Source organism: Natator depressus, chromosome 3, assembly GCF_965152275.1.
Source record: "Natator depressus isolate rNatDep1 chromosome 3, rNatDep2.hap1, whole genome shotgun sequence".
Classification (NCBI taxonomy): Eukaryota; Metazoa; Chordata; order Testudines; family Cheloniidae; genus Natator; species Natator depressus.
In genome coordinates, this window is record NC_134236.1 from 110,267,753 (window position 1) to 110,284,731 (window position 16,979).

General features: G+C 40.1%; 1 protein-coding gene across 3 annotated transcripts in view; it reads left to right on the forward strand.

Annotated features, from left to right (window-relative positions):
- Window positions 1-16,979, forward strand: part of UTRN (utrophin) — a 594,030-nt gene that overhangs the window by 523,392 nt on the left and 53,659 nt on the right. For all 3 annotated transcript variants that reach the window (XM_074948548.1, XM_074948550.1, XM_074948549.1), the window contains one exon: window positions 15,240-15,376. In XM_074948548.1, coding sequence (XP_074804649.1) covers window positions 15,240-15,376 — 137 coding nt within the window. The remainder of the gene's footprint in view (window positions 1-15,239; window positions 15,377-16,979) is intronic.

Genomic DNA, 16,979 nt, shown 5'->3' on the forward strand with positions numbered 1-16,979 from the left:
CAGCCAACTCTTGGATAACTTCTTGGCTTATGTGACCTCATCTAATCAATAACGTCTTTTAACCTTTTTCTTGTAATTGCTCATTGTTTTCTTTTACATCTAGTTTCAGTCTTTTTGAAATGATGCCATATAGACTAGCTTTTCTTTCTTTGTCAAGTCACTTGAAATCGGCGTCTACATTTCAATTCTTTGATTGGCTCTTCATATATCGATGTGGCTTGGGTCAATGCTAAATCAACTTTCTGCAACAGAGTGTGCCTCTATGGCCATTTTATGTTTCACATAGAAGTCATTAAGGAATTGTATACTCCCCAAATTCGTGTCTGAGCTTTGTCAGTTTCATAAGAGTAAAATATCCCAGCTCATAATTAATATCCTTACATTAGCGTATGTTTCACATTTATCTATAATCTGTGCCAAAACCTTTTTTCTCCTTCCTCCTCCCATATAAAAGCAATTTGCAGTGCTGCTGGGCCCATCATGTGGAGAAGCACCATCACCTGATTTAAGTGCTTCCTCTGCAGCCCGCATGGCAATTAGAAAAAAAATCAACTTTTGCTTAAATTGGCAGAATTTTCCTATAAGATTCATTTGCAAATTGAGAGGAACTGAAGGAAGTAATTGTTCCTCCTTTGGTGTGATATAACTTTTAACACAATAAAACATTTCATGAAACCACAAGAGTCACATTTACCAAGATCTGGCCTGATACTTTTATTAAGTGCTGCTGTGTGTGCTACAGGTCCCCCCTCTGTGCCCAGTTCTCGGAGGGCTTGAGTCTATTACAACCCCTGCTAGAATGTGTTGGCTTATTATCTCAAGCTGTAGCATGCTTTTAGCTCTGGAACTTGGAAGTCCCCTGTTGTGTGCTCAGTATGTCAGCGAAGGTAACAGCCGTCACACCAGTTCTTAGATCAGTTGACATCAGCTCTACTTCTTGCTGGGCATACTTATGCTTAATCATAAGTCTTGGCATAGTCAAGCTCATCCTAACATTGCATTGTTTTATTTGCAGTCACCCCATACTAGTAACAGGAGTCCAGATCTTCAAAGGTATTTTAGGTGCCTAACTTTCATTGAAATCAATGGTGCTTAGCATGTTCGTGCCCTGGAGGATCTGGTTTAAGATGCCTTCCTTTAGCCATCCATAATGTTAAGTCTTAGCAGTTGCAGGATTAATTTGCAAATGCATAATGTAAGAAAAGTTCCTTCCTCTTCAACAGGGATTGCTAAAATTGGAACATTTTGGATATGCAATTTCTTCTCCTGAATTTCTAATTTTTGCTCTAAAAAAGAATCTTGTTTTAAAGTCAGTGTTTGGTTACAGTCTCATTTTCTTGTATCATATTTTCACATACCTCAGTTCTTGGTTTTCTCTGTACTGTGTTCCAGGTCTGACATAAGCCAACTTATGTCAAGTTTCCCTAGTTTCAAGGAAAGATTTTTTACCTTACACTGTAATGAGGACAAGGAGCTCTGTATTGCCTTCTCTTTTTCATCAAATGATAAGTGTCTGTGTGGAAGGGAGTAGTTAACATTGTACACTGTGACAGAGTCAGGCCAGATAGCTAAAGGAGAGTGATAGAAGGCAGATATATTAGCCCCAGGTTAAGTAGGTCCCTTTCCCCTGGGTAAGGTAACAAGGAAGGTTCCAGAACAATCAGGAACTTTCTGGAAACAATTAAGGCAGACAGGCTGATTAGAACACCAGCAGCCAATCAAAAAGCTGCTAGAATCAATTAAGATAGGCAAGCTAATCAGGGCACCTGGGTTTAAAAAGGAGCTCACTTCAGTTTGTGGTGGGCTTGTGAGGAGCTGGGAGCAAGAGGTGCAAGAAGCTGAGAGTGAGAAGGCATACTACTGGAAGACTGAGAAGTACAAGCATTATCAGACATGAGGAGGAAGGTTCTGTGGTGAGAATAAAGAAGGTGTTAGGAGGAGGCCATGGGGAAGTAGCCCAGGGAGTTGTAGCTGTCACGCAACTGTTACAGGAGCCACTGTAGACAGCTGCAATCCAAAGGGCCCTGGACTGGAACACGGACTAGAGGGCAGGCCTGGGTTCCCTCCATCCCCCCAACTCCCTACTTGATACTGGAGGAGTTGACCTGGACTGTGGGTTCCACCAGAGGGGAAGGTCTCTGGCCTGTTCCCCGATCCACTAAGTGGATCAGCAGAGACTGCGGGGATTGTTCTTCTTCCCTTATCCTCATCACTGGCCAGCATGGGGAAACTGAGTGAATGGCAGATTTGAGCCACGAAAGTGGCCAAACTGAGGGCTGCCGTGAACCTCTGAGGTGAGCAAATCCGCCAATAAGCACAGGACTCACCAAGGCAGAGGAGGAACTTTGTCACAACACGTTTATTGATATTGATTGTGTGGATGAAACAAGTCATCTTTTTCCACTTGATTTTTACTTTTGTATATTTTTCTTTTCTTTTGAAAAGCCATAGCCACTGCCAGGTTATTTTCCTCCTGAGAAGACTTAACCAGAAAGTCCTAACAACGTTAGAATATATTTGCCACACATGCATACAATTGTAGCTGTTTTCCAGGTCAGGTTCTCCAATTCCCCTTCTTCAGCTTATATCCATGGTAACCTTTGTATATGTTAATATTTGAAATATGTGGAAAATTGTAAGAACAAAACACATTGTTTGCCATACCAGCTGAGACCACTGATCCATGTAATAAGATATCCTTTCCTGCTGTGCTAGTCAAATATATGTTGGGGAGGCAAGACAAAAAACACAGTGCACTTAGCTAGATATATGCAATACTCTAAACGCGGGCTGTGAAAAATTCCTTCCTGACATCTTCAAGTTTTAGCCTGAAGCAAGGAATTTGATATGTGACAGAGACAAATATTTGTGATATTCACATTAGAAGTAATAGTCACCCTGTTTACACTGATGCCCCATGGTCCCAGTTGGGATCAAGATCATGTTGTGCTATGTGCTATGCAAACATGTAGAAAGACAGTTTCCACTCCCATCCCAAAAAGCTTTCTGCCTAAAAAGCCCAAACATTAAAAATATATTAGGGAAAAGAGGTACAGCATATAAACAAGAGGTCAGGGTGCAAGTTGGCATGCAAATTCATCTGGTGTAATTTTGGTGGGGATGATGGGGTGAAAACAGAGAATGAGGAAAAAGGAGGAGATGAGGTTGCTGGGGTAGGGAAGGTGAAGTGAGGAAAGAGATGGGAGAATGGAGGGGAGGAGGAAGTTGGACAGGCCCAGGAGGTGGGATGGACATGCAATTGTCATAGTCTCAAACTGTCCAAGCAGAGATACTACTCGGGTATTGTTGAGGTTAGATTTGGGGGGCTGGGGCCTTTCATAGGCCATGCTGAAAGCTCCCCTACTAGTTCTAGCCATGTAGAAAGCTGGAGGCCTCTGGTGTACTGAAACCCGTCTGTTGGACCAGTTATTTCTAGGTAGCTCAGAAATAATTGATTTAAAAACGAAGTCAATGTTATTTTAAATGATTAGTTAACAACATTATTTCTGTTGATGCATTGCCTTGCAGCTAGCCCCCTCTGTATCTTGAACTCACTTAAATCAAGGTAATGTCAAAAAACTTTGAAAGAGAAAATAGATTTTTTTTTTAAATCCTTTAAATGGAAATCTGTCAAAAAGCAATAGTATATAACATGGTTTGTGTTTGCCGTGATATAACCCAATTTCTTCGGCATTGTAGACAATGACTTGTGTCTCACAATCCATGTAGGCTGCACTGTTATTCCAATATACATTTCTAGCACAGAAAAGTGTACATTTTACCTACAATAATGATAGTTGGCACTTTTAGAGAGCTTTATAGACCTGATCCAAAGTGACCACAGAAGCCAGTGTAAGTCTTTCTTGGCCCTATATTGGCAAAGCACTGTATAAACATAGATGAATCAAATTTGAACTAGTCACAAATGTCTCTTAATGTCTCAAAATTGTTAATGTATTAATTTCAACATTACAATAAATATTTTAGAAAAATATAAATGCCTCATAGATAAGTAAAACTGAAATCTGCAACTTGGGCTAAATATAGGAGGGGAAAACCTTTGAGTCGTGGTTAGATAAGCAACTCAGTGTGCGGGATTTGTTTCAGAAGCTGGTTTGGCCATAAATTTAAATAATCTGGATAATTTGGAAAGCAGCTTCAAGATTTTGTTTTTACGTTGGCAGTGAAACCAGAGGGCAAGATTCTCAGTTGGTATAAATCAGCGTGGCTCCATTGAGTGTTAATTTGCATCAGCTAAGAATTTGGCCTGAAATCCAAAACAGTAATAATGCCTAGATTTACACTAAGCCTTTTCTATGTAAACATCCAGCACAAATGCTTGATCCCAATAACTACGTTCAACCTGTCCAGCCATTAAATTCCCTTATCTGGCAAAAATGTTGTTAACAAAGAGGGGCAGGGGAGGGAATCATAATTTTAATATAATAATTCATACATAGATAATTTTGCAGAGACAGGTAACCGTTTTCAAGGCCGTTCCCACAGTTCAGAACATAAACCCACTTCAGGAAAGCACTTAAATGCATGCCTAAGGGTTTGTGGAGTTAGGGCCATCGACCCTTCTCAACAGTCATATGTGTTTTTACAGTTCTACAGAGGTTGCTTTTGCTTGTGTGTGTCTTTGTGTACCTTGGCTGTAAGAGGTAGGCTATACTGTATTAAGTGTTAAGTATCCAAAAAGAAATCTGTAAAGCTATTGCTGCTTTAGAGTGAGCAACCATCATATTCATCTAGAATGCTCTCAAGCAGCTTTATCCGCTGTGCGGTGATAAAGGTGCTACATAGTCTGTATATGAAACTGAACCACAGCAATGTTTGAAAAGTACTCCCCTTAGCAAGACAAAATGGCTGAGGTAATATCTTTTATTGGACCAACTTTTGGTGGTGAGACAGAAAAGATTTTGAGCTTATACAGAGCTCTTCTTCGGGTTTGGGAAATGTACTCAGTATCACAGCTAAATACAAGGTAGAACAGATTGTTTAGCATAAGTAGTTAACACAGATTTCAAGGGACCATTCAAGATGAAGTGATGCATTACACCTCTCTAGTCATAAGGGAAAAGGTTGGGGGCAGGGGAGGGGAGTTAAGTGGGTTCTAGATTGTTGTAATAAGCCATAAATCCAGTATGTCTAGTCACTCCATGATTTTTAGTGTCTAGTAAAGTTAGGATTTTAAGCTTCCAGGCTTGTCTTTTGTAGGTGTTATGCAGGTTTCCTTTGAGGATGAGTATTGAAAGATCAGAAATGGAGTGATCACTTTGTGAAAAGTGTTCACCCACCCATGGTGTGGTGTTTTTGTTGTTTATTGTTTTTCTGTGTGAGTTCATTTGAGAGCGTAATGATTGTCTTGTATTATTGTTGGGGGCATTTAGTGCATTGGATGAGGTACACCACAAGTTGGGATAGGCATGTATAGGACCCATGAACCTTGAAAGGTGTGTTGAACATTGTAGCTGTGAAGATATGTCTACAGGTTTTGCATCTGTTGTTCTGGCAGGGTCTGGTGCCACTTTGAATTGGTGGGTTCTGGTCTGAAGGGAGATTCCTTCTGTATAGGTTCCCGTGTGGGGTGGTAAGTGACAACTAGGGATGTGTGGTCGGAGTGGTTTTTATTTCTGTATTGAAACAAGTTTTCTTGGGATACTTAGGTGGCCTGTTCCATGAGGCGATCTTCTACTTCGATGACATGTCCTTGTTTGATGAAGGCAGTTTTAAGTGTGTTATGGTGTGTATCCCGGAATTTCTCCATGGAGTATATTCTGTGGTACTCGAGTGACTGGCTGTAGATAACAGATTTCTTGGTGTGTTTCAAAAGATGAGCCTGGGAGCTTAAATTCATAACTTTGTTAGATATTAAAAATCACGGACTGAACAGAGAGACTGGATTTATAGCTTATTGCAACCATCTGTAACCCACTTAAACCCCCCCCCCCCGCCTTCTTTTCTTTTTTACCTTTTTCCTCCCTCACCCTATGACTGGAGAGGTGTTAATGGGCCTCTTCACCTTCCTTAGATATTTTTAAGGTCAGTCTTGACAAAGCCCTGGCTGGGATGATTTAGTTGGGGATTGGCCCTGCTTTGAACAGGGGGTTGGACTAGATGACCTCCTGAGGTCTCTTCCAACCCTGATATTCTATGATTGAATGGTCCCTTGAAATATGTGTTAACTCCTTATTCTATACACTCTGTTCCACCTTGTATTTAGCTGTGACACACTGCGTACATTTCCCAGAACTAAAGAAGAACTCTGTGTAAGCTTGAAAGCTTGTCTCTCTCAGCAGCAAAAGCTGGTGCAATAAAATATATTATCTCAGTCACTGTGTCTCTCTAAAGCAAGATGGACATTACTGTTGAGGCAGATTAATGGATAATGCTTGGGGTTACTATTATTGAGATCCTTTTGTCCTTTCCTTCAGCTCATGGTACCTCCTGCCGTCCTGCTCCTGTTAGGGTACTACTAATTTCTTTACTCTTTCATTACTCTGCCTACAGTATATGATTTGCAACTTCTGTCATTGGTTTGCTTCTTCGTGGTAAACTGAGCTGTCAAAAGTGATGCAAGAAATAGGTAGGGTTGTCTCCTTTCTAGAGTTTCTTCTGGTAATGTTTCAAATCTGAAATGCAAATTTTTCTGAGGATTGCTCCTTTGTTGTTATAATTATTCTTGACATCTTACCTTGGAAGGAATCTGACCAATATTGTATTTCTCTGAAGAATTTCATAACATGATAGGCAAGATGTCAAAAATTATTAGTCCAACCAATGGTTTGACCTCAGGGGAAAAATATGCTTCAGACACAATAAAGCTTACTTGCAACTATTCCTCTTAAGAACCTTCCTCTAGGACAACACCCCAAAAATGTAATGGTTGCTGACATTTTGAGAAGGTGGTTACTTTCCTGAGCATTTAAACAGCATGTTTGAGTCTTTTGTAAGCAACAAATTGGCACAGGGAAGCGCCACTTTACGATGCTTTCACTCCTTCAAGCTTATCACTTTGTTTTTATCAAAATTACTTTGTTCTATGAAGAAGAAGGAAAATAACAAGTGTGCAGAAAGAAGATGAATCTGGCTATTTCAAATGCAGAACATTATTTTCAGCTGTAGAGTTCAGAGATTAATCCATGCCCTTAGAAGACTGAACAGCTGATCAGAATAGTCTGAATCCAAACAGTTGTGTCAAAGTGAATATTGCTTCCTGTCTCTAGTGCTGCTTGTATAATAGTTGTTCTGACATTTGGCAGCCTAGTACCCATTTTCCCTCCAGTTTGCTAAATTCTAAAATCAGATGGTTACTCTTGAAATTGCAGAAAGATCAATTTCTGTGTGATATATTTTTTAAAAAATATTATTTTTCCAAAGGTACAAGATGTAATGACATCTTGGGTTTGTACTCTTACTGTGAGACAGGCGAAGAATTCCTGTAGCTAAGAATTCCAAAATCATCACCTCCAGGAGAGGAATCTTCACAGTGCTTCTGTAGTGGCATGCAAACTCCACTTACTTGTTAGTTTCAGAGTAGCAGCCGTGTTAGTCTGTATTCGCAAAAAGAAAAGGAGTACTAGTGAGCATCCGATGAAGTGAGCTGTAGCTCACAAAAGCTTATGCTCAAATAAATTGGTTAGTCTCTAAGGTGCCACTAGTACTCCTTTTCTTTTTACTTGTTAGTGATAGCCAAACAATAAGGTCATTTGTGATGCACCTTTGAAAATGTCATTTATACTCTGCCTACTAACCCATCTTACTACTCACAAACAAAAAAAAAATCACTTAATGTAAACATGTGCCTATGTGTTTTGCTGGATAGGGATGGATTTAAACAGATTCTTAAAGTTAAGCACATACTTAAGTGCTTTTCAAAATCAGGGTCTTAATCTCCAACGTATTATGAATTTTCAGGGCAAGGAACTGATACATTTTGTACCATTTGGTTGGAGAGTTTCCCAGCTTTCCAAAAGGTAGCTTATAGCCCTTTAAGATGCAGAGTTGTCTCATCTTAAAACTACAACACCCATGTATATGTAAAATCTATTTTAGATAAGTCTTCTAGTATTTATGAATTTTCTTCATACGGTACAGGTGGATTCATGATACAGAGTCATCCTGACTTTATAGGCAGAGGGATACAAAACTCACTAAACATTTAAAACTCTCTATAACATTTTCTGTAGAATGTATGGATTGTTGGAGAATAATTGATGGTGTGCTGGGTTGCAAAGGCTTTCCTGGCACTTCTTTAGGGTTGCCTGCATAATTCAATAATAGCTTCATCATTTGTGAGTAATAATAAGGCCATCCTCACAAATATAAAACTTTGTTTCATGTGCACATGCATTACAATACAATCTCCGATTACAGTCTTTTACTCTGTACGATGCTTAGCACAGTCAGGTGTTTGGAGTACTACTTTAATGTAAATAACTTGTAGCTGAAAGCCTTTTGCTGTCACGTGGGTATAATTCATAAAGTTGTGCCTTTAAAAAAAAAGGGGGGGGGCGAAAATGGCTTCAGAATTGGATGGTAACAGACCACAAATGCCAGTGATGATTGAACTTGGTGATGGTCTAAACAAAAAGAGCTTTCAACCATACTTGTAGCTGTTTTCATCGCTTCAACATTATAATCTTCAGAGTGATGTTTGGGGTTATTTTGTGTGTGCTGGTTGTGTTGTTGTGTGGGTAGTTGTATTGATTTGAGTGTGTTAGTGTGTGCTACTAGGAGGAGCTGTGTATGTTTAGGGTTGTTGTGTGTGCTTGTTGTATTGTTGTGCTGGGAGAGTTGTGTGAATTAGTGCAGGCGGTGAATGAGGTATGTATTATGGTGAGGGGCTATTTGTTTTGGGGATTATTTGTATATTCCAAGGCCAGAAGGGACTGTTCTGATCGTCTAGTCTGATCTCCTGTATAGCACAGGCCCTAGAACTTCCCCAGAATAATTCCTAGATCAGATCTTTTAGAAGAACATTCAGTCTTGATTTTAAAATTGCCTGTAATGGAGAATCCATCATGACCCTTGGTAAATTCCTCCAATGGTTAATCACTCTCACCATTAAAAAAAATGTACGCCTTATTTCCAATCTGAACTTGTATAGCTTCATATTCCATATATTAGATCGTGTTATACCTTTCTCTGCTAGCCTGAAGAGCTCACTATCAAATATTTGTTCCCCATGTTGTTATCACCCTTCGTAATCAAAGATGGCACACTGATAATGGTTTTACATTTTGTGAGTACAGTTGTGACTAAAAAGACCAATGCATGCGTGGCAGTCTTTTCCGCATGAAGTTCATAGATAGTTGGATGTCAAGGAAGGAATTATAAACTGTGACTGCTGAGGCCAGGTCAATACTTATCAGGGATCGATGCTACTGCAAGTGATGCAGCGGGGATCAATGTAGTGGTCTAGTGAAGACCTGCTAAATCGACCGCAAAGTACTCTCCGGTCGACTCTGGTACTCCATCGGAATGAGAAAAGTAAGGTAAGTCGATGGGAGAGCGTCTCTCATCGACACAGCATGGTATAGACACTGTGGTAAGTCGACCTACACTACGTCGACTCCAGCTACGTTATTCACATAGCTGGAGTAGTGTAATTTAGGTCAACTTTCCCCGGTACTGTAGACAAGGCCTCAGTCTGCTGCTGTTTACGATTCATCCTCTCTCACAAGATCCATACAGTGGTTAATCTCAAACTGGGTAACCCTATCGTTGACTACTGCTCATCAACATCCGTCTGTCGCTGATGACTCACAGTTGTCAGTGTCAATGTTGCAGTGTTTCAAGTTATGCTTCAGTGTGTCCTTGAAGCATTTCTTCTGGCTGCCTCGTTTGTGGTTGCCCACTTTCAGTTCACCATACAGCAACTGCTTTGGCATTCTGATGTTGTCCATCCTCAACACACGACCAGCCCAGCATAACTGATGCAATAAGCATGGCTTCAGTTCCTGTGAAGTGACTGTGTTCCAGAATCTTATTGGTAACTTTATCCTTCCATTTGATGCAAAGTATGGCGCGCACACCTCATATATGGAACTTATCTAGAAGCCTAATGCGATGCCTGAAATAGGGCTAGGTCTCACACGCATACAACAAGCATGACTACTTTATTAGTAGCTTGGTTTGAAGCTTACTACCATGTTGCTTCCAGACTCTGCCTAACAGTCTGCCAAATGATGAACTGACTTTGTTGATATGACTTCTCAGCTCGTTGTGTAGAGTAACATCATTCAGCAGTACACTATAAAAATTGTAACAGCATTCAGTTGTGTTGCTTATGGTGACTTTTGGTTCTTCTTCTAATGCTGGTCCCTAGATGTATTCCACACATGAGTATGCGTGCATGCATGCATGTCATGCGCCCAAGTACAGAAATTCTTCAAAGCAGTGTTCGTTAACCCACACATGTGCAGTAGCTTCCCTCAGGCTCCCAACTGAGGGCATAAGAGGCAATCTGGGTCAACACCTCTCCAGTTTCTTCTAGCTCCCATGTGGCCTAAATCATAACTTGTAAAATAAAATAGTTGTAAACAGTTTTAAATCTTAGCTTAATAGTTATCGTTAGTATGTATGTAGTAGGGCTCTCAAACAATAAAAAAAAAATTAATCACGAGATTTAAAAAAATGATTAATCACAATTTTAATCACACTGTTCAAGAATAATAGAATACAATTTATTGTTCTATTCTGCATTTTCAAATATATTGCTTTCAGTGACAACATAATACAAAGTGTAGAGTGCTCACTTTATATTATTATTTTTATTACAAATATTTGCATTGTAAAACAGATGAGAGTATTTTTCATTTCACCTCTTACAAATACCATAGTGCAATCTCTTAATTGTGAAAGTGCAATTTACAACTGTAGAATTATTTATTTATTTTTACATAACTGCACTCAAGAACAAAACACTGTAAAACTTTAGAGCCTACAAGTCCACACAGTCCTCCTTAGCTCATCGCTAAGACAAACAAGTTTTTCACATTTACAGGAGATAATGCTGCCTGCTTCTGATTTACAACATCACCTGAAAGTGTTCGCATGGCACTGTTGTATCTGGTGTTGCAAGGCATTTACGTGCCAGATATGTTAAACATTCGTATGACCCTTAATGCTTTGACCACCATTCCAGAGGACATGCTTCCATGCTGCTGATGATTTCTGCTTGATAACGATCCAAAGCAGTGCAGACTGATGATGATCATTTTCATCATCTGAGTCAGATGCCATCAGCAGAGGTTGATTTTCTTTTTGGTGGTTCAGGTGCTGTAGTTTCTACATTGGAGTGTTGCTCAGTAAGACTCCTGACAACGTTCCACACCTCGTCCCTCTCAGATTTTGAAAGGCACTTCAGATTCTTAAACCTTGGGTTGAGTGCTATGGCTATCTTTAGAAATCTCACATTGGTACCATCTTTGCATTTTGTCAGATCTGCAATGAAAGTGTTCTTAAAGCAAACATGTGCTGGATTGTTATCTGAGACTGCCACAATATGAAATGTGTGGCAGAATGCCGGTAAACCACTGAGCAGGAGACATACAATTCTCCCCCAAGGAGTTCAGTCACAAATTTAATTAATGCATTATTTTTTTAACGAGCGTCATCAGCATGGAAGCATGTCCTCTGTAATGGTGGCCGAAGCGTGAAGAGGCATATGAATGTTTAGCATATCTAGTACATATGCTAAAGGGCTGTCAGGCGTCAAACCAGAATGCCCGGTTGAAAAGGGACTTGGGCAGCTCCAGTCATCACCGCTGACCAGGCTGTTAAAAGTCTGATTGGCCGCCTGCAGCATGGTTCCTGGAAAGCGGCCAGAATTTCCCTCTGGCTCCTAGGTATAGGGGTGGCCAGGGGGGCTCTGCGAACTGCCCCTGCCTGGACCGCCGGCTCCGTAGTTCCAGAGAGAAATGTCGCCGCTTCCGGGAGCCACCTGGAGCCCGCACACCTCACCCCCTCCTATGCCCCATCCCTGAGCGCCATCCCACACTCACACTCCCTCCCAGAGCCCCCCTTCTTCCCCCAGCCCAGAGCCCCCTCCCACACCCTGAACTCTTCATCTCCAGCCCCATCCAAGAGCCTGCATCCCCAGTCAGAGCCCCAACCCCCTGCCCCAGCCCAGTGAAAATAAGCAAGTGAGCGAGGATGGAGGAGAGGGAGGGAGTAGGAAGGGGCCAGGGATTCAGAAAAAGGGTGGGGCAGGGACATGGCCTCGGGGAAGGCACAAGGCAAGGGTGTTCAGTATTCTGCAGATAGAAAGTTGGCAACCCTAGAATACCGTGCAACACCAGCTACATGCACACCCATGACTAACACTTGACTTGTAAACATGATGGTTTGTTTGTATGATTCTTCCAAGCTCTGACTTATACACATTTAACATAGATAAAATATTCCCCCATTATTAATATATCAGTGCTTAGTGTGTTCTATTTCTCGTTTCTTAACCAAATCGGTCCTTTTAAGCAGTTATGTCAGGTTGTCATACCACATAAACTGTACCCCAGAGAAACATTTTGGCAGATTAAAAGGCATTTGTTTTTATAGTTCACAAGAATTAGAAGTTTAGTTTATTGGCCTTGTGGCGGAGTTCCATCTGTTCAGGTTATTTTGCATGAAAGTAGGCAAACCCACTGGGCTTCATGTTCATTTTTTGGATAATCTGAGAGTCTAATAGATGTTTTCTGGGACTGATCTTGTGAGGCTGTTCCCTGGGAGCCCACCGGGTTATATCTTCTGGAGCTTAAAGGACCCGTGAATTCCATTCTAGCTTTTCTACCTTGTGGCTCATTGTATTCTATGCTGCTCTTCAAATGCTTCTCAACCAGATTTAAGAAACTGTTTCCAACGGATAGTGGTCACATAAATTTAATCAATTTATTTGAGCATAAGCTTTCGTGAGTTACAGCTCATTTCATCGGACGATGCATCCGATGAAGTGAGCTGTAGCTCACGAAAGCTTATGCTCAGATAAATTTGTTAGTCTCTAGGGTGCCACAAGTCCTCCTTTTCTTTTTGCAAATATAGACTAACACGGCTGCTACTCTGAAACCTGTCATAAATTTAATCATTTACTGCTACTGAAGGGAGTTCAGTTTGCATAAAAATATATAATGAAATACTCGGGTGTATCTACATTAAGCATTATCTACTTAAACATGTGGGATGAGAGCTACCTCTTTTCACAGTAAGAAATAAAAGGCAGGAAAGGCTTGACTTATTCAATCTGAGGTTGTTACAGTAGTTAATGGGGAAAAAATTTACAACTCTGAAAAATGTTAATAGCTCTGCTTTCACTGTGGATTTCCACCTAGCTTTAGCAGCACTTTGTTGATGAGCTGCTTCCAACATAGAATTTTCTGTAGTTCAGTGACACCATATCATATGCTGTTTCATGTAATTTTATAATTTGTAGTGAGGAGAAAACACCTAGAACCATTTGGAAAGAGTCCTTTTGTATGTAAACCAATGGATTCCATTGTGATCTTCAACGAATAGCTGCTTTTGCAAGGAAATAGTCTTTTTTTTTGTTAGGTTGGTTTTGGTTTTTGGTACTGCAATTAGAAGCATGCTGAAGATGGTATAGCTAGAACAGATGGGAACAGTTCTATGCATTTTAAGTATAAGTTTAAAAAAAATTACAACTCCCTTACTGAGGTTTTTTAGGTCACTTTCATGTAAGACCCATCGACAAATTTTATACTCTTTCTGATGTTTCTTTAGCAGAAGTTACTGAACTCTAAGATGAAAGAGATGTTGCCATCACCATTCAAATTAAAATCGATATAGATCATGTTAAAAGCAGTCATTCCAAACAGATGAAAAATGAATGTGTGCCAGTTTGAAAAGGACAGCATCAACAGGGAAAAATGAAAAGCTTCTGAGAGTATTGATGGCTATAATCTTGTATGTTTAGGCTCTTGGGGTCTGGTGAATAGGATACTAGACTGGAAGTATGAGACACCAGGGTTATATTCCAAGTTCAGACCTATTGTGTGACCTTGGGCAGATCACTTCACCGCTCTGTCTTTTTCCTCTCCATCCTTCCTTTGCCTGTCTTTCTATTTTGGTTATGTCTACATTGCAATAACACAGCTGTGGCTGTCCCATGTCCGCTGACTTGGGCTTGTGAAGCTTCTGTAAATTGCATAAAGTTGCAGTGTAGATTTCTGGGCTCGGGCTGGGCCCTAGGACCCTCCCACCTCATGAGGTCTCAGAGTTTGGGCTCCATCCAGCCTGAGCTTCAGCATCTACACTGCAGTTTTTTAGCCCCTCAGCCCAAGCTCTGTTAGCCTGAGTCAGCTGATGTCGGCCAGCTGCAGCTGTTATACTGCAGTATGGACATACACTTAGAATGTAAGCTCTTCAGGTCAGGGACTGCCTCTTACTAGGTCTTTATACAGCCTTGTACAATGGAGCCTTAGTTTTAGTTTGGGCCTCTAGGAGCTACTGTTATACAAATAAGGAGAAGTAGGATTAGTTCTGGTAACTTGACTAGGAAGCATCCAAGGAAAACTCAGGTGTTGCAGGCAGGGGAGTTCTTATGATTGAGCAGATAATACCTATTTTTTTAAAGGCAGTATTAAATCAGTGACCCAGCATGGGGTCTGAGTGGGCAATCTACTGCTTGTGATGCTCTCTTCAGTTCAATCAGACAATGGAGAGGTCATTCAATACTCTGTGGCACTTTTGGAAAAGTAGAATGCGTTAGCATATACTTTATCAACAGGGTCATGTAAGAGACTTTCTTACCCTACCAGTACTCAGACATGTAAATGGGGAGAGGGGTTAGAGAAGCAAGTGCTATAGAATACATCATCATAACTGCTTTATATAGTTAAAAGAACACAATACTTTTTTGTGAGTAGAATTGACTGTAATTGTTTCTAAACAAAATAGCTTGTTACTTTTTATCATTTTGATTATAATTTGATGCTTTTTTAGGCTTGTAACTTCTAGTTTTTATTATCTATCATTTCATAAAATATAAAGAAACCTTGTGTATTCATTGTTAACAGGTTTAAGCGCTGTGGGTTTTCAAGCCAGCATAACAAGTCTTGGCGATGCATTTTTCCACTATTGCTAATGTAAATTTCAGGCCATTCATAGAGTATAAAATCATCAGCTTTTAGAAGTTCCCCCATATGTCCTCTTCCAGCGTTCTTTAAGATATAACCCAGTGCCAATTAGAAATGTTTAATTTTATTTCTCTACTGTTCTAGACAACATCTGGAGAAGATGTACGCGACTTCACTAAGGTGCTGAAGAACAAGTTCCGGTCAAAGAAGTATTTTGCTAAGCACCCACGACTTGGCTACCTTCCTGTGCAAACAGTTCTCGAAGGCGATAACTTGGAGGCGTAAGTTTGAATGAAGCATGATCTCTGCCATGTGGTTCACAAGCCTCTTCCCCCCTTAAAAAAACCATCAAAAACAAAATTAATGTGAAGCAATAGTACCAGAACCTCAGTGCGGGAATATTTTTTGTGAACCCTTTTTTGTTTTATTTTAATTTCTTTGCTTATTTTCTAGAAATAATTTTATACTTTGGTTGTATAAATATGTTGCCATAAAGTCATGGAATTCAGAAAAAAGTGATGTTGGAATTTTTTTTTTTTTGGTAAACTTTTCTCATGGAGAACAGCCTATTTTTATTTATTTATTTATTTATTTATTACTACTTGTCAGGAGAGGCCACTTTTAGTAGAACAAAAATTAAGGTGCATTGAAGAGACAATTTGAGTAGTTCAATTAATTGACTTTCCTTTATTTCCTGGAATTTCAAGTGCTATAAACACAATACTTGTCTTAAAGTGAATGAAACCATTCTAAAACATATATGCATGGTTTCAGAGTGGTAGCCGTGTTAGTCTGTATCAACAAAAAAAAATGAGGAGTACTTGTGGCACCTTAGAGACTAACAAATTTATTTGGTCAAAGCATTCGTGGGCTAAAACCCACTTCATCGGATGCATGCAGTGGAAAATACAGTAGGAAGATATATATACACAGAGAACATGAAAAAATGGGTGTTGCCATACCAACTGTAACGAGACTAATCAATTAAGGTGGGCTATTATCAGCAGGAGGGAAAAAAAACTTTTGTAGTGATAATCAGGATGGCCCATTTCAAACAGTTGACAAGAAGGTGTGAGTAACAGAAGGGGAAAAATTAGCATGGGGAAATAGTTTTTACATTGTGTAATGACCCGTCCGCTCCCAGTCTTTATTCAAGCCTAATTTAATGATGTCCAGTTTTCAAATTAATTCCAATTCTGCAGTTTCTCGTTGGAGTCTGGTTTTGAAATTTTTTTGTTGGAGAATTGCAACTTTTAGTCTGAAATTGAGCGACCAGGGAGGTTGAAGTGTTCTCCTACTGGTTTTTGAATGTCATAATTCTTGATGTCTGATTTGTGTCCATTTATTCTTTTGCATAGAGATTGTCCGGTTTGGCCAATGTACATTGTACATTCAAAGCCAGTCGGAGAACACTTCAACCTCCCTGGCACAATTGGTAGTCCAGCTTAGGAGTGGCTAAGGATTAGAATAGTAGGGATATTTCAACAGGTCGGGATAAAGGTGTATTGTCAAGCTATGAGGTAAGCATACATATAGTCTCTCTGCAAAGGGTGGCTGTAGCCTATGTTATCAGTAAAAGTGGCAAAGAGTCCTGTGGCACCTTATAGACTAACAGACGTATTGGAGCATAAGCTTTTGAGGGTGCATACCCACTTTGACGGATGTTATCAGTGCTTCCCTTCCATAAGCAATAAAACTTAGACTAGACTGTTCTCAGTGAAAGCTGATGACAGAACAAGGAGTAATGGTCTCAAGTTGCAGTGGGGGAGGTTTAGGTTGGATATTAGGAAAAACTTTTTCACTGGAGGGTGGTGAAGCACTGGAATGCGTTACCTAGGGAGGTGGTGGAATCTCCTTCCTTAGATATTTTTCAGGTCAGGCTTG